General features: G+C 46.6%; 1 protein-coding gene across 1 annotated transcript in view; it reads right to left on the reverse strand.

The window, feature by feature from the left end:
• Positions 1–22008, reverse strand: part of SLC36A4 (solute carrier family 36 (proton/amino acid symporter), member 4) — a 113957-nt gene that overhangs the window by 45688 nt on the left and 46261 nt on the right. The window contains exon 10 of the mRNA XM_015416226.1: positions 13022–13191. Within this exon, the coding sequence (XP_015271712.1) occupies positions 13022–13191 (170 nt within the window). The remainder of the gene's footprint in view (positions 1–13021; positions 13192–22008) is intronic.

Raw genomic sequence — 22008 nt, forward strand, 5'->3', positions numbered from 1 at the left:
TAGGGAAAGGGGAAGAGCAGTGGCAGCGGCCAAGAGTAGGAGAACGGTTCTGTGTGGACACCATTCCTGCCCACTCCCACTAGGGTTCCCAGCTCTGGATTGTGAAATTCCTGGAGATTTTGGGGGTGGAGCCTGGAGAAGGCGGGGAGGGGAGGGATATGAGGGGAGTATAATCCCACAGAGTTAACCTTCCAAAGCAGCCATTTTCTTCTGGGGAACAGATCTCTTTTTACCTGGAGATCAGTTCAGGCCCGTAGCCAGGATTTTTTTTTTAATTCAGGGGGCCTTTAAAATAAGTCAGGGGCACCCTGCACCCCCCCCCCAAGGGAGCACCACAAATAAGATAAAAAATTGGAAGTCGGGGGGCCTGGGCAGTAAGTCGGGGGGCCAGGCCCTGAGATACCCCACTGTCGTTACGGGCCTGGATCAGTTGTAACTCTGTGAGATATCCAGCCACCACCTGGAGGCCAGCAACCCTAACTCCCACACCACTTGCTGTTATGGCAGGGCTGTACTTTCACACCCCATCCCCAGCCATAAAAACATAAGAGAAGCCATGCTGGATCAGGCCAGTGGCCCATCCAGTCCAACACTCCAGTCCAATGTGGCACAAAACAGCCAAAACCCACGTGCCATCAGGACGTCCACCAGCAGGGTCAGAACTTCAGAAGCCCTCCCATTGTTGCCCCCCACAAGCACCAAGAATAAAGAGCATCACTGCCCCAGACGCAGTGTTCCATCTATACCCTGTGGCTAATAGCCACTGATGGACTCCATTTGTTTATCCAATCCCCTCTTGAAGCTGCCTAAGCTTGCAGCTGCCACCACTTCCTCTGGCAGTGAATTCCACATGTTCATCACTCTTTGGGTGAAGAAGTACTTCCTTTTTCTCTTCTAAACTCATTAATCCCATTGAGTGCCCACAAAAAGCAGAAAAGCACTTTTTTTCCTACCTTCTCTGCCCCATGCATAATTTTGTAAATGTCTAAATTATCACTGTAAGATAATCAGCACTATGGTCCTTTCTGCATTTTCCTGCCACTGCGGATTTTCTCAGTGTTTGAGGCGAGGCAATTTAATTCCAGGGCAAAACAGTATCTATGATCAGTATGCGGATGACACCCAGCTCTATCTGATGTTGGGCGGCCGGTCGGGCTCCGACCCGGAAGATCTGAACCAGGGATTACAGGCCTGACGACGGAATAATAAAAAGGTTGAACTCAATTTTAGAGCAGAATGGGGGGGGGACTAGATTAAAAAGGAGATTGAATTCGATTTTAGTGCAGAATTGCTCGGAGGACACAGGGGTGAACATGTATTAAAAGGAGAGTGCAGAAAGGGCTGCTGTGTTATAAGTTTATGACCTTGGGGATACAGCCTGGGAAAATCCAGTTTACTTGGTATTCCAATCAGCCATTGTAGTCAGCTTCTAATCAGCAGGCCAAAAGTCATCTCGACCACCTGAGCTTCATGTATTCATATCACAACAGACTGTTTGCTTGTCCCACCCTTCCTTCAAGGAACTCAGGACAGCATACATGGTTCTTCTTTCTTCCATTTTATTCTCACAGCAACCCTGTGAGGTAGGCTAAGTTAAGAGAGTGACTGGCCCAAGGTCACCCAGTCATGACAAGTGGGGCTTTTAACCCAGGTCTTGCTGGTTCTAGTCCAGGGGTTGCCAAACTTGCTCAGCTTAAGAGCCACACAGAATAAACGTCAGATGTTTGAGAGCTGCAAGATATGAACAAATATTACACACACATTTTTATTTTAAAATATGCAAATTTGTTTTTTTTAATTAACATTAAATGAGACTGCCAAAAATAAAAGGGGGTAAAAACAGATATTGCTAATGATATTTATCTGTCCAATTATATTTATTTGTTTGCTAATGATATTTTTTGTCTAAGAGAGAGCGAAAAGGAGAGGTGGAAAGAAAAAATGAAAGAGGTGGAAAGAGGGAGAGAGAGAAACAAAGAAAGCAAATAGATGGCAGGGAGGGAGGGAGGGAGGGGGAAGGAAGGAAGGAAGAGAGGGAGGGAGAGGAAAAAAGTATGCCTCCCCTTCGTTTCCCTGTCTGCCCTGCTGGGAGCCACACAATATGTGTGAAAAAGAGCCCCATGTGGCTCCCGAGCCACAGTTTGGCCACCTCTGTTCTAGTCAAACATCCTAATCACTACACTGGCTGTCAGAATTGCTGTCCATGCTACTGTCAAACAGTGCCTTCCAAAACCTCAAGATTACAGTTTTATCTACAGGCACTAAGAACACCAGAAAAAGGGTCTGTAGAAATGTGTCAAAGCATAGGGTAGTTTTAGCATGGCCATAGTGACAAAACTATACTGTGGCACCTCGTAACAGAAAATTAAAAGGAGAAAAAATCTTTATCTTAAGGTCAGCACCATAATTTTATTTCCTCCTAATGATCCCTCATTATAGAAAAGTATTCATGTTCCCTTAGTTAAATTATTTTCCCTCGGCTATACCAGAAGGCTGATTCGCAGGCACAAAGTATCTTGACAGAGTTTGTTAAATGTGGATCTGGTCAGCTTGAGTCCTTAGAACATATTTTATCAGAGTGTGAAATTTGAGAGAAAAGTATTTGTCCTCCCTCTTAATGCAAATTTATCCCCTCAAAAAACTGTCCAGTTTTTCTTTGCAGACGAGGACGGGAAAGCCACCTTAGCAGTCATTAAATATTTAGCTGCAGTGATTGCCTGTCAGAGGGTTGGGTTTTTATCTGTTCAATACCTTTTAATTAGAAGAACAGTAAGATAAGAAGAAATTTTATTTCCTGGAGTTTCTGAAGGTACTAGTCCACCAAATTATGCCCAGTCCTTCCTCAGTCCCTTAAGACATTTTATAAAAAGAGGTCAAAAAGCATACGAACAAGAACATAAGAGAAGCCATGTTGGATGAGGCCAATGGCCCATCTAGTTCAACAATCTGTGTCACACAGTGGCCAAAACCCAGGTACCATCAGGAGATCCACCAATGGGGACAGAATTCCAGAAACCCTCCCACTGTTGCCCCCCAAGCACCAACAATACAGAATTTCACTGCCTCTGTTCCTCTGTTCCTTGTGGCTAATAGCCACAGATGGACCTCTGCTCCATATGTTTCTCCAAAAAGCAGCTCTATCATTCACAGTACCAGAGTGTTTTCAACATAGGGACAGGCTTGTGGGTTTCCTCACTGCTGCTACAGCCGCAATGGGGCTTCCACGTAGAAGTTTCCCCCAAATTTCCCTTCCCCAGTCTCCTGTGACTACCTCCCCCAGTGACCACCGGGACTTCTGCTTTTTTAAAAATCCGCAACTGAATATCATTATAACAATATGTGTATTAACATCCCCTGAATTCCCAGCTTTCATTTTAAAGTGTAAGTTTCTAGCCCAGGGGTACCCTTTTTTGAGCCTGTGGACCCTCTGGCATTCTGACACAGCATGGTGGGCTCAGCCACAAAATGGCTGCCAAAACATGGCTGCTGCGGGAGGCACATCTTACCTCCAGTCACATAGCAAAGATACTTGTGCTGTGGTGGCAGCTGCTGTCAAAGCAGGGCTTCTAAAAATCTGCACAGCCAAGCAAATTCTCCAGTAGCCAATCAGAAGCCTTGCCCAGCAACACCCCCCCTGGCCCCGCCCACTTTTCTTGGTGGGCCCCAGGAAAGGTGTCGGGGGGCACCACTTTGGGGACCCCCGCTCCGGCCCTTCTGGTTGTGAAGATCGAAGGGGAAAGGTGTTATCTCCGCAACAGAAGGGGCTAGAGACTTTTTAAAAAACGAGAGCTGGGAATTCATAGAAACCAATGGACACGCTATATTATTATAAAAATGATATTCAACTGACGATTTTATTAAAAAGCCCGGTGGGAGGGGAGGCTGTCAGGACTGGAGCAGGGGAAATCACTGCTGTACAGGCAGGGCAAATCCTAACTTTCCTGACTACATGGCATCCAAGCAGGCTTTGCTGAGATCTGTCCCAAAACTTCACAACAGAGCGGTCTGGGAAAGATAGAAGAAAAGACAGGGAAACCACAGGAGGTGCACAAAGGCACCATGATGCTGTCGTGAAGGGGGGCAAAAAGCCACTTCCCATAGAGTCCGGGGCAAATAATCCATGTGGGGAAAGTCTAGATGACGGCAGATGCTGATGATTCATTCCACAGACAACAGACACCCCCAAACAGCAACAGGAGGAAATAAAAGTCTATTGTAAGCAGGTGGCAGAGTGAAGTGAATTAGATTACACACTCAGGTTGACATGCAACTGCACAACACTGTAATAATCCCATTAGTTGCCATTAAAATCAGATGGATAAAGACAAAGCCCAGCCACCACCGGAGCACCACGCGGCTTATTGTGAAATGGAAATCCTTTTTTCTTCGCACAAGAAAGCTACGCCTTCATACTTCCCCTTGAAGGGAGGTTCACATTTCAAAAAACAGCACTTGTGACACAGCCAGACAAGTTAGGGAAAACAAAACAAAACAAAACCAAACCAGAATCGTTGAGCTGTTTTAATGATGCTGGGTACCTCTTTGCTCGCCCCTGGCTGCTGCTTAGAATTTTATCTTTCACGGAGGGTTTCCTTTAAATTGGCCTAGAGTACTATGTGAGGCTGCGGTGGCTCAGAGGTTAAGACGCTGAGCTGCAGACCAGAAGGTCTGTAGTTCAGTAGTTCGATACTCTAGTGCTGCGTGACAGAGTGAGCTCCCGTCCCTGGCCCCAGCTCCTGCTAATCTAGCAGTTTGAAAGCAAGACATTGCAAGTAGATAAATAGGTACCGCTTCGGTGGGAAGGTAACAGCGTTCCGTGTGCCTCGGTGTCTAGTCATGCCGGCCACATGACTACGGAAATGTCTTTGGACTCTTCGGCTTGGAAACGGAGATAAGCACCGCCCCCTAGAGTCGAATTTGACTGGCTTTAGAGCAAGGGAAACCTTTACCTTTAAAGTACTATGTAACATACTTACAGCAACCGAGAATATCTGTGGCTTATTTGGAAAACCCACGTGGGTTGCTTGGCCCTTGAATTTAGCAATACTGTGGGGGAAGTCAAAATATGGGGCTGGATCCACGGAACGTAACTTTCTTGCTTTCTCCCTTTGCTACAACCCAAATACCACCCCACCCCACCCCCACTGCTCTTGGGAGGTGAGTATCCCCAGGGGGAGTCAGAGGTATGCAGAAGGTGCGAGGAACCAGGGAAGAGCCCTTCTGGTGCAGTGGTTAAGCATGTCGGACCAGGATCTGGAACACCCAGGTTCTAATCCCCACTCGTGCCCATGGAAGCTCTCTGGGTGACCCCGGGCGAGTCACTCTCTCTCAGCCTAACCTACCCCACAGGGCTGCTGTGAGAATAAAATGGAGGAGAGGAGAATGATGGAAGTCACTTTGGGTTCCCACTGGGAAGAAAGGCGGGGTATAAATGCACCTGATTAATTAATTAATTAATTAATTAAATTCTGAGGACAGCAGTCATCCATGGAACCCAGCCCAAAGTTCAAGAAAAGGAGCATCTAAACACCATGAAAAATGTTCTCTCTTGGAATGCTGAAAGTCGCTGAAAGCGGGAAGCAATTTTCGACACTCGTGGAAGCAATTATGAAACAAGCCTCACTGTTCCAGCTCAGGTTAGTCTGAATTTCACACCCACACACCCACACCCACACCCACACCAAAATGAGTCCTGGGTTTAGGGTTGCTGCCTTCCAACCTCACAGCCTCAGTTGCTGTGAGAAACAACTAGCTGCACCCCCAAGCCTGTCTTCTGCTACAACTACTTACCCCTAATGGCAGAATTCCAGCGGAACAGAGGACAGAGCTGAGGAGACAAGGAGCTAGGCCGCAGGTACCTCTTGCTCAGGGTAAAAGAGGAGAGCGCAAAAGTGGGCTTGAAGCTCGACATCAAAAAAACTAAGATCATGGCATCCGGCCCCATCACTCCTTGGCAAATAGAAGGGGAAGTTGTGGAAGTGGTGACAGACTTCACGTTCCTGGGATCCCAGATCACCGCAGACTGTGACAGCAGCCATGAAATTAAAAGACGCCTGCTCCTTGGGAGGAAAGCGATGGCGAACCTAAACAGCATGATAAAAAGTAGAGACATCACCCTGCCAACAAAACTCCGCATGGTCAAAGCAATGGTATTCCCAGTAGTCATGTATGGCTGCGAGAGTTGGACTATAAGGAAGGCCGAGCACCGAAGAATAGATTCTTTTGAACTATGGTGCTGGAGAAGACTCTTGAGAGTCCCTTGGACTGCAAGAAGATCAAATCAGTCAATCCTAAAAGAAATCAACCCTGACTGTTCCCTGGAAGGCCAGATAATGAAACTGAAGCTCAAATACTTTGGCCACTAAATGAGAAGGGAGCACTCACTGGAGAAGACCCTGATGCTGGGAAAGATTGAAGGTCAAAGAAGACGGGGACAGCAAAGGATGAGATGGTTAGACAGTGTCATAGATGCAACGAACATGAAATTGAGCCAACTTCAGAGGACGGCGGAAGACAGGAGGGCCTGGCGGGAGCTGGTCCCTGGGGTCGCGAAGAGTCAGACTCGACTGTGCGACTGAACAACAAAAAAACTCCTTTCCTGAGAGTGAAGAGCTACGCAGACAGCGATCCTAAGGCCTCCACCGCAGGCGTAACAGGTCTCACAGGAAGAAGAGATTGGGAAGTGAATACCAAGTCAGCTCAAAAGCAAGAAAAAATTAAGTCCAAAGGAACAGTGATAAGCGTACTATTAGAGTGGGCCTCTTGACTTCTTATTAGTAAACACGAGAGCAAGGCCGTTTCTTTCCTTTGAATTTAACCACATTTATTTCTGAAGAACGTTTCTTCTGAACTCAAAGCCTCTGACAACCTCATGCTGATAAACAAAGTGACGAGTTAGGTAACACTTGATGTCTCTATTTGAGGGCTCTTTATGTGACCACTAAGACCTTAAGTTGAGCCTGGCAACTGATGGGCAGCCAGTGGAGTTCCTGTAGAATGGGAGTAATACTCTTATCTAGCTCCTGATAATAGCCAGCCAGCTGCATTCTGCATCAGCTGGAGGCTCCAAATTGATTTTGTGGGGAGACCAATGTACAGTGCATTACAGTAGTTGAGTCTCAATGTCACTGTGGCATGGGTGTAGATGCTCAAATGAGCCTTCTCAAGGTAAAGGGCCATTTTTTGAGTTAGGCTGAGTCGCAAGACAGCCTTTTTTGCAACTGCCTTTTATCACAAAGGCAGCCACGAATTAAAACAGAGGAGCTGTGAGCTGTGACTCATAAAAGCTCATATTGAAATAAGTGTTGTAAGCCTTAGAGCCCTGATCTGGATAGCCCAGGCCAACCTGTTCTTCCAACCCGATCTTGTCAGATCTTGGAAGCGAGGCAGGGTCAGACCTGGTTTATATTTGGATGGGAGGCCACCAAGGAAGTCCAAGGTTGCAAACTACCTCTGAACGTCTCTGGCCTTGAAAACCCCACAGGGTGCGTCATAACTTAGATGCAACCTGACAGCACTTTCTACCACCACCAGTCCTTAAGGTGCCGCTGGACTTCTGATTGATAGTGAATTAAAACTCCTGCACCTGTTTTGGCTGCTGTGAAACTTGGCACAAGGGCATACCTGCAGAGCAATATCCTGCCCGTTCCACTGGGAGGGTTTGGGAAAAGATCTCCAGATGAGAAGGAAAGCAAGGCGCATCCTTCTGGCGCCCTCTAGTGTCCCATTCTGGCAAACCGCAGGCCGCATGCATGCACAGTCCTGCAAGTCATTTCACTTTTGGCAGTGAGGATTGTGAAGCTGCGGGGAGCCTCCGCTACTAGATGCACAAAACTATGCGAGAACAGACAAACTACAAAGCCGTAGGCTGCAAATTGCAAACCAACAACCGAGATCTGTTTAAAAAGGGCCGCTTGCACCTTGGCCTATTACTCCGATTTCTGGTTCGCAGAGAGGCTAATTGTTAATCAAGGAGGCCATCAGCCTGAAGCAACACTTAAAAGGGAACAACTGCCTCTTCTGAAACCCCAAGACACACATCACAGTCCTTTTTGAGAACACTTGCCAAGTTTAGCATCTCTTATCTCTGAGCAAAGAGGACCGTTTGCTCAGAAGCAACCCCCCCAGCCCACCACCAAGGAGAAGGGGGATCCAAGCAGCGGCCTGCCCCAGATTCTCTCTGCCTGGCTTGGTCCAATAAAAACTCATCACCTAACTTGCTCTTCAGCAGCTTAGATAGTCCAGACTAGCCTAAGCTTGTCACAGACTGGAAGCTAAGCTAGGGTTGCCAGGCCCAATCTTCTCCCTGGCCGGGGGGAAAAAAAAGGGGGGATTTTGGGGGCGGGCTGGGAGGGGCCGTTCCCAACGTGATGACAGCTTGCAGGGCAGGCACGCACGGCACCCGCTCTTTTCAAGCCGGGGCGTGGATGACTGTTGGGGGCAGGGCTTCCCCTCGTCGGCCAACTGGACGGCATCTGGGGAGAACCCAAAAAATCAGGGGATCCCCCACCCCCACCTGGGGACTGGCATCCCTAAGCTAAGCAGGGTCAGCCCTGGATAGCAACTGGATGGGCGACCACAAAGGAAGACTGCAGAGGAAGGTAAAGACAAACCACCTCCGCTCCTTGCTTGCCTCGGAAACTCCATTATGGGGTTGCCATAAGTCGGCTGTGACTGGATAGATCGCTTTGCTATTTAGTATGCTCCTTTCCCCTTTCTACGAAGCCAACACAGCTACCAGGGTCCCAGTCAGATTTTTTAACCTTTTCCTTGAGAAACTCACACCCTTCCCTTTTGGCTATCAAACCACAAGCCTTCGCTTTCTGACGTGCCAGGAGATTCAGGGCACAGTTATGGCTTCAGATACGATCTTTCTCCTGGGCTTTGTTTCTGGGCCTTCAACTGCAGTGTTAAAAACGTTCTACAGGTGAAAGCTTTCCCTGTTTATTGTTACATAGACACACACACACACCCATACAGCCGTCATCAGGGATTGGAGCTTTCAGGCAGTTGTTGTGGTTTCAGGTGGGCCTACCTGTACCTAGCGCACAAGAGATGAATGCACCAAGCATATGGAGCAGAGGTCCATCAGTGGCTATTAGCCACAAGGGATAGATAGGGGCTCTGGGGCAAGTGATGCTCTGTCTTCTTGGTGCTTGGGGGGGGGGTCAACAGTGGGAGGGCTTCTAACGTCCTGGCCCCACTGGTGGACCTCCTGATGGCACTGGTATTGCTGGCCACTGTGTGATACAGAGTGTTGGACTGGATGGGCCTTTGGCCTGATCCAATATTGGCATCTCTTACGTTCTTATCTTCTTATGTTACAACCACTTGCACTCCCTGCACAGGGGAAGGAAGAGAACAGGAGTGGCTTGGCACGGCTGCCAGCAACCAACTCCACCATCAGCTGCCTGCTGCCACTTGCTTCTTCCTCTCCGTTCCCCAAAGCAAGATGATACATGGCCCCACACTTGGTAAGATGTGCATGCGAATGTACACCACCTTCACAGGAAAAGGTTCCCCTTACTTATTTGTCCACTATTGGAAATGTATGTATCTATTTAGGAAATCTTTATGCGATCTCTCCTGGAACCTGCACAAGTCGGCTTACAGAAGAAAAACAAAACATTAGAAGAGGAATTTAAAAATCCAGGACTAAAGAACCAGCACCATAAAAGCAGGCTGCTGACAACTTAAAATAAGTTTCCAAACTGAAATAGTGCTAACGTCCACCAACATCCAGAGTCCAGCTTTGACAAGAAACCCATCTTTGGCATTTAGGAAGAACGAGGCACCTCGGTATACCCTAGCAGGTGTGTTGTACGTATTAGATTCCATGTCAAAAATGAAGTCAAATGAGGAGGAAGTTCTTGTATTTTATTGTAACTAAATACGGAAAACAGTTAGGCCAAAAGACCCATCAAAACTGATTGCTTTCTTCTCAGCATATTCAGGAAAAATGCCTCAATTAATAGGAAAACAATTAGACCAAATAGTTAACCATAAATTGACAACTTTCTTCTTTTTATTCTTCATCTTCTTCCTGAGCATATTCTGAACATATTCAGGAAATACATGATATTCTATACATGGACTGACATCATCAAGAAAACAATATGCAAACAGCATAATTGGTTACAAAAGACAGTGGTAATTTGAGTAATAATCCTCTGATTGGCCAGATATAAAGAAACATATCTATGTCAAACTAAGTGTTTACTTAACCTAACCTAAATGAAAATGGGCAAGGAATCTTCACACGAGACTAAAATCTTATCGGACCCAGACATTGAAAGGTTTGCCCTAAGAACTACAGAATCATGAACTTTGTACCTATTATGTTGTCTGCTAACAATATCAGACCTACAAGAGGAAAGCCTTCTATATAACAGGCCTTTCTAACATTCTAATAAAATATGACTTAAAGAATAAATCTATAAAAACCAGAGAAATATGAATATGAACAATCAAGAAGAAAAAACCCATATATAAAAATCTTTATATCCCCATTCATACTACAGGTGCTCACCGACTTCCACCACCACTGCATTCCAGGATCAAACTGGTTTTCTGAACCAATGTCCTTCGGCACCACCACAGAACCCCCCAGCTTGGTTTGCCCACAGAACAGTGGCCACGGAACACATTGTGTCAAACAGAAATCTACAGGACTGTCCTTCCAGCACAGCCACAGCTGTTATGTATTAGGTCAGGAACACTCCAGGACTATCTACCAGAGGCTGGCTGAGCTTGGAGCTCTAGAACAATAGCCCACCAGGTCTCTGGAGGTGGCCAATGAGAAACTTATATTATGTAAATAGCCTGTCGTTGGAAGTGGGGTGTGTTTGGGTGTGGTTTTTGCATGCTATTTAAACAGGGCTGTTGCCCTGGTGAGTCAGTCTTGTTCCTGAAATCACCTAACCAAGTAGAGCTGTTCACTGCAATGTGTCTTGAACCCAGTATTTAACAGTAGCAGAGTGGGGAAAGTGAGCAAGTCAACATGTCTTTGCTTTGATCCAGTTCACTCAGCCACTGACAGCAGGAACGGCTTGGAATCCACAGGAGAGAGGGCTGCCTGCGACTGGGCACTTAATACGAGGCGAACACCGCCATTTTTGCAATAACATGCCCAAAAAAGGTTTAAGGAAGCACATAGATACAGTCGCATATGAATGGTGTATCATGAGCCAGAATATCACCAGAAGCCCTGTACATGTATGAATTGGCCCCTTACAGAGCAAACATCACTGCCAGACCAAACATAAGCAACCATTCACCGGAGACTGTATTAAATGCTGTTAATATCCAGCTGAGGAATTCTTCTAAAGCAAACGGACATTAAAAAAACCCCACACATCTACCCAGTTGTGAGATCAGTTTAATGATGAACCAATCTAAGCTTAAAAGCTGTGCAGCACATAGCCAGTGATTTCAAGATCTCACCCCACAAAAAAACAGTAAAGATTTTGACAAGTCACCTGAAATCATACCCGTCCATGAAAGTGCACAAAATCTGTCTTCTCTGGGTACTCAGCTTTTGCAAAAATCCCTCCTTATAGGATTTTGTGGTCATCCTTATTAAAAACGAGGAAACGCAGCCTCAGTCCTAAATCCACCAAGTTGCAATACAGTTTTATTTATTTTATTTAAAACGTTTATTAGCCGCCTTTCTGCCTTGTGGGACTCAAGGTGGCTTACAACAGAGATAAAATACATAAAACCGTGTACAAAAATACGCAAAACCAAAATTTTAAATCACATTTTCTTAAAAAGATCAAATGCAGTCCTAAATAAAACTATCTTCAGCGGCCTCCTGAAGATCAAAGGTAAGGGGGCCAGGCACACCTCCCGAGGGAGGTTGTCCCACAATCGTGGGGCTGCCAATGAAAAGGCCCTCTCTTTTGTACTCATTGAACAGGCTTCTCTGATTGGGGGGATGGTCAGGAGGGCCCCTCCCTGTGATCTTAATGCCTGGGCAGGAACACCTGGGAGAAGGCAGTCCTTCAGATACCCTGGTCCCAAGACCAGTGTTCCCTCTAAGCTGAGTTAGTGTGAGCTAGCTCACAGTTTTTTAGCCTCCGTCTCACACATTTTTGTCTTAGCTCAGGAAGGATGGCTCCACAGCAAACTGAAGTAGGACATAACTCTAGGGGACAAAGGAGCAGACCCGGCGGCGTCAGCGTTACCTCTTTGAATGGCTCCTTCGCCTTCTCCATCATTTCCCTGGGCAGCCTGAATCTGAGTACTCGCTGCTTGGTCGGACCCGCTAAGACACACAGTCTCGGGTCACTCCCTGCCCGACATCGGGCTCTGCCGCTCATTATTTGTTAACAAAATGGCCGCCGCCATATTTGGTGACTCCTGGAGCGTGTGGGAGCTTTTGGCGCGCTTAGCCACGCTAAGCCGCGCTGTGCGATTCCGCTCGCCGCGCATTCCCATCCGGGGCTCTTTTGCGCTCTGCGCGATCTTTTCGGCTCTCCTCCCTATCCATTTCCCCCGAGGAGAGAAAACCGTTGGTATCTCCCCTGCATGCCATTGTCGCTTTGGGAGAGGAGTCTTACAGAAGGGGGGGGGAGGAAAGGAGGCTTTTTTTTTTAAGGTACAAAGAACAAAGGAGAAAGAAGTTGGAAAAGAAACGGGGAAAAAATGAGGTAGGAGTTTAGAATAGTGAAAGTGTAGGCAAAGCCAAATTTTCGCTGCTCTCCCTACTGAGGCAGGAAGAAAACTGAGTTGAGGGTGACTCCGACCACAGGAAACAGTTTGAATTTCCTGCCTCCCTAAGAGATGGTTGGGAATCACCCACAAGATGGCCTCCACCTCAGAGGGAGAATTTTTGCTCACAAGACTCCACAGCTTAGAGGGCGCACGGGCCAAGACATGTAGGGCTTTAATCTTCTGCATCCCAAGGAGTTGTTCTGCGAACCCACACGCTTCAGCGTTGTCACCAGTCCTACCAGCTTAAATTGCCTGAACAACGGTAAGGAAGGCAAAAAAAAAATTTTTTTTTAAACTTTTGACTTACATGTTAAGCAGACCAAGAACATCCTCATCATCAGATCGCAGAACAGTTTCAGCTTCTCCTGTACTCTGGAGGTGACAGCCGGAACGATGATTTCTGCCGGAACGAAGAACTGAATCGCGTAGGTCACAAAGATCCCAAAAGAATAGAGAATCTTGACCATCTGGTACACCCTGTGGGACACATTTCGACAGAACGCAGGTTGGTCAGGATACAGCACACACAGTCAGTCTGCAAGGCAAGGAAATTGCCTGAAAGAATATATTTGGCACACGTCAATCATTTCTCTTGGCTTCCAACTTCCATAAAAGCAGAATTTTCCTTGCTAAATTAGATCCAACAATGCTCCTAGCCTAATAACTACCCAGATGCCTCCAGATGCTCACTATCAAGGCAAAAACTCGCCATCTTTTAATCACAGGCACACTGCCTTTGAATATGAGCGGTTCCATTTTTTTTCTTTTTAAGGCTAGCACCCCTTGATATAAATTCCCTGGACTTCCTTATAACCTCCTCTGCTGAGCCAGCCAAGCAACTCCATCAGTCACACAGAGCAAGAATTTCTCCTATACCCATTTGCCAATCTCCTAGCATGATCAGAGTTCTCTGCCTGAACAGTTCACAACTTCATAAGCGTCTTACTCTATTCCACCCCCTTCCACTCCTGGCCAGTTCCTTTACCATTCATAGTGCCCATCTTGTATGGGTTCGGGAATTCCAGTCTGATCTGCACAGGACCATTGTCCCACGTTAATGCGGTACAGATAAAACATCTCAAAAGCTTGATACGGAAACCAACTCCATGTTCTCTTAATTACCATAACCATCGATGGGTGCCAGGGGAGTTTTGGAGAGTGCAGTCCAAAAACTTCTCATGTGAGATAAGCACAAGCTACACAAATTAAAATTAAGGGGCAGATGCAGTGTGGTTGGAACAACCACCTACAACAAAGCTAGAACTTCATTCAGAACGATGGCACACCGTTGACTCAATAGAGTCAGTCTCTCCTCAATGCCTCCAGTGTAGAATCAAAACAGGGAAAGGCGTGTTTTTTATGTGCCCCCCCCGCGCCTCCAGTGACCCCTGCTCTATGCCCAGAGGAAGGCAAAAAAACCCTCCAGGATCCATGGGCAAATCTGGCCTGGAGGAAAATTCCTTCCTGAACTCAAAGGTCCTTTCCACACTTGGATCTCATCCCTGGTTTTATCAGAGTTCAACTCATGACACAATACCTCGCATTTATCCCTGGTTATAACAGCATATGTTTATCCTGGGACCAGGGGTCATTTAGTAGAAAAAGAGGTGCGGGAGCTCATTAGCATAACTCATTAGCATAACTCATTTGCATATGCCACACCCCCTGACATCACTGGAAGTGTGTCAGAAGGCAACACCCACCGCTCAGGCTCCGCTGGACAGTTTTGGATCGCTAGCTACTGGGGAGGGGGGGGAACGTGCAGATCTATCCTCACAGTGGAGGGGAGAGCTTGTACCTGAATAAAACTTGGTCTTAAAGGTGCCACTGGACTGTATTGGGGCAGGGGGGGCTCTGCAACTTACCTGTCTGCTTCTTGCTCTGACTGAGGGCTGCTGGGAGCAGGGGGTGGGGCTTGTTGCATGCGCCTGCCCCCTGGGCTCTTTAGTGCCGGAGCTCTGCTCCGGCGCACTCCTGCAGGAAATGACCCCTGCCTGGGACAAGTGCAGGGTGAAACTGGGGTGATCTCAGTGTAATGTGGAAACAAAAAATACCCCAAGATAATTACAGGGGTGAACTCTAGCGTAGAATGTAAGTTCGAGGACAGGGTTGAACCAGGGTTTAAGGTATAGTGCAGAACAATGCTCCCTCTAAGATGTGGAGCCTTGTGAGCAAAAATTCTACGTTTGGAAGCTACTGGAATTAAAGTTGTGAGCAAGCAATCTGGCTACTGCATAAATTAGTTTGCTCTGGAGCCTTCCTTCCTAAGCTAAGACAAAAATGTGTGAGGCTAAAAACTGTGCTAGCTCACACTAATTCAGCTTAGAGGGAACACTGGTGCGGAAACACCCAAAGTGGCAACTGGCATTACCCTGGACATGTAAGAAAGGGCCACGAGAGCCAAACATTAGCTCGTCCCTCCCTACTTTCCCTAAGTTCACAGAATCAGCATTGCTGTCAGATGGCCATCTAGTCTCTGCTTAAAAACCTCCAAAGAAAGAGAGCCCACCACCTCCCGAGGAAGCCTGTTCGACTGAGGAACCGTTCTAACTGTCAGGAGGTTCTTCCTAGTGTTTAGCCGGGAACCCTTTAGATTTAATTTCAAGTTATGGAGCGTTTTATATGGCTTGGATTGTTCCAAACGTACATAGAGTGCATATAGTCAATGCCCAAAATGTGAAACGTTCTCGGCAACAATTTACCCAAATGAGCAAATTTGGCAGTATTCTCTGTGCAGATACGGTGGCCAGAACTGCAAGTCAGAACGGGCAATACAGATGCTAGATGAGGCTCCTTGTTGAATAATTTGCATCAGGCCCAACAACTCTCTGCCAAATAACATCCGTGCCCTGCAGGACCTTATGCAGCTCCACAGGGCATGTAAGGCAGAGATGTTCCGCCAGGCTTTTTGGCTGAGGACAGCAATGAGCACCATCTTATCTGGCACTCTTCCTCACCTTGCTTTCTCCCACTTTGCGGGACAGGAACACATATTCTATCTACTTTGGCGCCATTTGATGTTGGGAAAGATTGAAGGTCAAAGAAGAAGGGGACGGCAAAGGATGAGACATAGGCAGTGTTATTGATGCAACGAACATGTCCTCCGTCGCGCTCTGGAGTTTGCTCAATTTCATGTTCGTTGCATCTATGACACTGTCTAGCCATCTCATCCTTTACCATCCCCGTCTTCTTTGACCTTCAATCTTTCCAAGCATCAGGGTCTTCTCCAGTGAGTGCTCCCTTCTCATTTGGTGGCCAAAGTATTTGAGCTTCAGCTTCAGTATCTGGCCTTCCAGGGCACAGTCAGGGTGGATTTCTTTTAGGATTGACTGATTTGATATCTCCTTGCAGTCCTAGGGACTCTCAAGAGTCTTCTCCAGCACCATCATTCGAAAGCATCTGTTCTTTGGCGCTCAGCCTTCCTTACGGTCCAACTCTCGCAGCCATACATTTCTACTAGGAATACCATCGCTTTGACCATACAGACTTTTGTTGGCAGGGTGATGTCTCTACTTTTTATTATGCTGTCTAGGCCTAGACAGCCAAGCTCTAGAGAGGAGTTATCAACCAATAAGGACATTCCTTAGGACATTCCTTGCTGTCTCCGCTCCGGCGCAAAGTCCCTTCTAATCAAGCGATAAGAATGGTTCGAAGCACTTCAGTCAGGGCCTCTTGAGTTGTGGCCCCTCTAAACCGACTATCTTCTGAGACGCGACCTTGTAGATCATATACAGAGTAACCATTTGACTTAAATTTGTTTTTTAAAGTTAGCGATATGCTTCTCACTGTATTGCTTGTAGACACAAGAGGATAAACGGCAACAAGGGCAGGGTGCCACACCACATTCTGGTTGCTTGGCCTGTGGCAGGGATTAGTCAGGAAGGGTCGAGGACAGGGAATTAAATCAAAATGGAGGTCCTCACATTGCTACTAAACTTTGAGAACAACGATGGTAGAAAATCTACTGGTTTTCATTATCTCACCTCCACCATAAATAAAGCTGGAGGTTGCTAAAGATCCAGTGAAGAATCCTAGAATAGTTCCCCACTCCATGGCGACAACCATGCTCTGCACTGACAGTACTATGTGTAAGGCGATGACCCTCAGTTGCAATTAAGAAGAAGAGTTGGTTTTATACCCTGCCCTTCACTACCTGAAGGAGTCTTGGAGCGGCTTACACTCCCCTTTCCCTTCTCCTCCCCACAACAGACACCCCGTGAACAGTGTTCCCTCTAAGTTGAGTTAGTGTGAGCTGGCTCACAGTTTTTTAGCCTCCGGCTCACACATTTGTCTTAGCTCAGGACTGATGGCTCCAGAACAAACTAATTTATGCAGTAGCCAAATCGCTCACTCACAGCTTTAATGCCAGTCGCTCACAGAGTAGAATTTTTGCTCACAAGACTCCACAGTTCAGAGGGAGCATTGCCTGTGAGGTAGGTGGGCTGAGAGAGCTCTTGAGAGAACTGTGACTGACCCAAGGTCACCCAGCTGGCTTCATGTAGGGGAGTGGGGAATCAAACCCGGTTCTCCAGATTAGAGTCTGCTGCTCTTAACCACTACACCAAGCTGGCCTCACAGTTTTAAACAACACAATCAAAACCTACAAGAGCCACATAGTGAAGGAAGTTGTTGTTGTTGTTATTGACAGAATAATAGTAATTATTATATATAAAGTAATCGTAACTGACGTTTTCTTGATGTTCATAAGCAACTAGCGCCGTATCTCGTATTGCAGGTTTTTAAGAAAGGCACACAATAAGATTAGTTCCTAACCAGTTACCTTTCTCAAAAAGAGATTAAGTCACAAAGATCACCAAAAATGAATTTCTGTACGCTGAAAATAGGTTTCATAAGCAAGGCCTAGGCCAGCTGTTCCTGCTTTTCCCTCCAAGCTCATCTCCAGCTGTGAATAATTGCATTGCAGTTTATTCCAGGATTAATGTTGCTTCAGTTTTGCTAGTGTTGCCGTTCTCCACCAAGAATGATGCATTTGAGATAATGTTAAAAGAAACAGAGAATGTTATATTTATTAGACCCCCCATCATCTCTTGAAGACTGCAGTATTACACAGTATGGCAGATGTATCCTTCAAAGTCCATTTATAGAACACATCAGGGCTGCGTTCCTGCTGTGAATTTGCAAAAGTGCAGGAAAAGGCAGAATGGGAGATCTGGCACGGTTCAGCTCCCAGGGTCCAACTTTTCTTTGAAAACATTCAGTTTCTAGTCCTCATTTCTGCCAGTGCAGGCTCCAATGCACATCACTGATGCTAGCTGAATTCTCATAAGAACATAAGAGAATCCAATATTGGATCAGGTCAATGGCCCATCCAGTCCAACAGTCTGTCACACAGTGGCCAAAAATACCAGGTGCCATCAGGAGGTCCACCAGTGGGGACTCAGAAGGGAGTGGGGTGTATGGTTGAAGGTTTCTAGGGATTGGAACTCAGGGCCCTGGTGCATAGCTCCTTGCCTACCCCCACAGCTAGCAGAATAGGTTATGCAAAATGCTAAACTCAGTAGAGTCTAAACACATGCATTATGTGCATAATTTGCTCAGATTGCAAATTCCGGTTGTAGAATTTCGATCATATATTTTAAACACACAGGTACACAACCTTCCATTGTTATTTAAATCAAGAGACAAGGGCTAAAATATTATATGTACCTAGATTGCTTTAGTTTTTGCAATTGGGGGTACTGTTTCACTGTTTTTAATAAATTCAGTCTGTCCAGAAATGCTGGGAATTTTAGCATGTACTGAGCAATAAGGCTGGGGGTGGGGGTGGGGGTGGGGTGCAAGCAAAGCACCTGACACCCTCTTTTCACAGCAACCTTCCCAGACCAGGGACAGGTCAGCTCAGATCTATCGCTACGGGCTCCATCACAATCCAGTTCATAAGCAAAGAATGGTTTGGAAGCAGCTCCTAAAGAATCACGCAAGGTCAAGATCTCAGAAAGGAAAGTTGTTCTAAAGTTGCAGAAAATATTTGGAACGGGGGGGAGGGGGGGTTGAAAGCCCCATTAAAAGCCGTAACCTGAAAAAAGAAATTGGCTCGTCAACTTCAAAGCTCAATATACCACGTTCATTAAATTCAAAGCACGCTTTCACTACCAATAAGTAAGCAAGTCACCCGCGGTGAAAGACGTTCAAGAATCTCTCGTATTAAGAAACTATTTTAAGAAATACTAAATGCTGCTGTTAGCTTACTGCTTCCCAACAAAATCTCCCTGCGCTATCTTTTTTAAAAAGTCATTTGTGATTTTAAGCCAGTAGCAGCCGTCTTAATCTCATTCTATCCTGATCACGTTATATTAACGATTGGAACAATTGCCACAGCTAGAAGATATTGGGGGGGGGGGGGGAAGAAGTATTACAGATAACGATGTAGCACCAAACACACACTGATCATGTTTTTAGGAGAGATGGAAACCCTAAGAGCAAGTTTGGTGTACTGGTTAGGAGTGCGAACTCTAATCTGGGAGAACTGGGTTTGAGTCCTCACTCCTCCACATGCAGCCAGCTGGGTGACCTTGGGTCAGCCACAAGGTCTCTCAGAACTGTTCTCTCAAGACCAGTTGTCCCAGAGCTCTCTCAGCTCCACCTACCTCACAGGGTGTCTGTTGTGGGGAAAGGAAGGGAAAAGACACTGTAAACTGCTCTGAGACTCCTTTGGGTAGTGAAGGGTGGGGTATAAATCCAATCTCTCTCTTTCTCTCTCTCCCCCTCCTAATTATGTGTGGCAAAATACACACAGAACACAGAGCTGGAAGAGATAACAAGGGTCATTCAGTCCAACTCCCTGCACATTGCAGGAAATTCACAACTACCTCCCCCCAATTCCCTCAGTGACCCCCGCTCTACACCCAAAGGAAGATGAAAAACCTCCAGGGTCTCTGGGCCAATCTGTCCTGGAGGAAAATTCCTTCCTGACCCCAAAGTGGCAATCAGCCTTATGCTGGGCATATAAGAAAGGGCCACAAGAGCTGAGCACTGGCTCATCCCTTCCTGCCCTCCCTCTCATAATCTGTCTAAATTTATACAGAGTCACAGAAATCAGCATTGCTGTCAGATGGCCATCTAGCCTCTGTTTGAAAACCTCCAAAGAAGGAGAGCCCACCACCTCCGGAGGAAGCCTGTTCCACAGAGGAACTGCTCCGACAGGAAGTTCTCCCTAATGTTTAGCCGAAAACTTTGAACCGAATCTTGAATGTCCGCAACAGTAAGCACAAACTAATGGTAAACTTATCGGAAATGCTGAACTCATTCAGGAGGGTGCTTTTATAAAGGAAACAGGGTTGCAGTTTATTGTACAAATTATCTTGCTTTTACTGCATTTTCTAATTTTTGTAATCCAGTTTCTGCATCGTTTGTGACAGGTCTTTATACTTTTTATTGCACTGTTTTTCTAATTTGGTAATCCGCCTTGAGCCCCGGTAAGAAAGACAGAGTAGGAAATGCATTTAAGTTTCAGCAAGTATTGCTATGCTACTTTTGGGCAGCTTTAGTAGGGTTACTTCCAGAGGTCAATTCGGGGGGGATCGCGGGGGATCGCAGTTCCCCCAGGTGAGGTGCGGGGGGCGGGGCACACGACGAAGCCCCACCCCTTGCTTCCGGCTGCCCCGCTTCCGGCCCTCATTCAGCCAGGAGGAGGCAGGAGAAGAGGGAGGGTAAATTGCTTCCTCCCCACCTCTCCCCACCCCTGCCTGCCTGGGGCCAGGGAGGGCCTTGGTGGGGCTTCCTCGCACTCCCGCTGGCCTTGCAGGTCCACCGCTGGGCCCCTGATGTCAGGGGGTGTGGCATATGCTAATGAGTTATGCTAATGAGTTCCCCTAGCTCTTTTTCTACGAAACTACCCCTGGTTACTTCTATACAAGTAGCAGAGGAACGACAACTTTGGCTTTATCCCAAATTTTTACTGGGTAACCAAGAAGGTAGGGTTGCCAGCTCCTGGCTGGGAAATACCTGGAGTTTCGGGGAGCGGAGCCTGTGGAGGATGGGGTTTGGGCAGGTGAAGGACTTCAGTTATAATGCCATAGAGTCCACCTTCCAAAGCAGCCATTTTCTCCAGGGGAACTGATCTCTGTTACCTGAAGAGCAGTTGTAATCCCAGGAAATCTCCTGCTACCACCTGGAGCTACCACAGAAGGCTACCCCAGGACAAAGGATTGGGTTAGCATTTGACTAGGCCATGATTGCATTTGCAAACACTGCTTTGTCACTGTGATGGTTTTATGGGCTGATTGATCCTTAAAAAAAATTATGTTAGTAGCAAAGGTCCAAAAGAAAATTTAAATCAGACCTTTTCTTTGCCTTTACCTTTCCATCATCTTATACAGTCTACATTAGCCATTCCCAAAAAGGGCATACTAATGCGCTGGCAGGAAAATTGCTCCTAAGTGTATCCTTAAAAGCTCCCATGAACCCAAACCACTCACCCATGGAGAAGTCTGCCTGCTATATCAGCGGAAGACTTCCTGCTCTGCCCTGGTCTCGGCTGTTAGAGATGAACAGCCTGACTGTGGATGGATGCAATGGATGTGGTCAGTCACTTTTGAGATGCAGCGGACTCACCCAGCAGCAGCAGCAGCAGCTGCCTGTTGTGTCTCTGCATGCATCACTGCTTTAAGACTGTCTGTTAGGGGAGCTTTTCTTGTTCCAGTTCTTTTCTTGTTCAGGGTCTAAAATCCCAAAAGAACGTTCGCCAATTCCATTCACAGACATAATACATATTTACCACCCCCTTTCCTTCAGAGTACACCCTGCATGCCTTCTAAGGATAAAAGGGAAATAAGCCCTTTATACATTTTTCATGGGAAATAAGGATGGAACAGACCCTTGACTGAGAGAAGGTTGCTTAGCGATCACCAGGTCAAAGAACAGATTTTGGGTAAGGGTGGGAGGAAGGACAGAAACAGCCCAACATATTCCAGATCAACCTTAGGATCACTAATTAAAATCATTGCGAGACTCTTAAATCTTTGCTTAACTCCTAATGGTGTGAATGCCATTTTCCAATCAGGAAGCACACCCAGAGCAGAGCCTCATGGAGAAACAACAGACAGAGGTCCAATCTGAATTGGTCTTTCCCACCATTATGCAAATGATCTCACATTGTCTCACAAACCTCTGTTTACATTTGATGCCGCATCCACTCTCCTACTGTTTCATCTCAGCATCGGGTATCTCCATCATTTTACTGCCATTTAGTGGTAACTCCGAGGTCACTACACCGCCTTATCTGAATGTGGTTTTAAGGTGGTACAACTGCTCCTCCCCACCATCAAGCCGCTG

This window comes from Gekko japonicus, unplaced genomic scaffold (genome assembly GCF_001447785.1).
Source record: "Gekko japonicus isolate JY-2015 unplaced genomic scaffold, Gekko_japonicus_V1.1 scaffold568, whole genome shotgun sequence".
NCBI lineage: Eukaryota > Metazoa > Chordata > Lepidosauria > Squamata > Gekkonidae > Gekko > Gekko japonicus.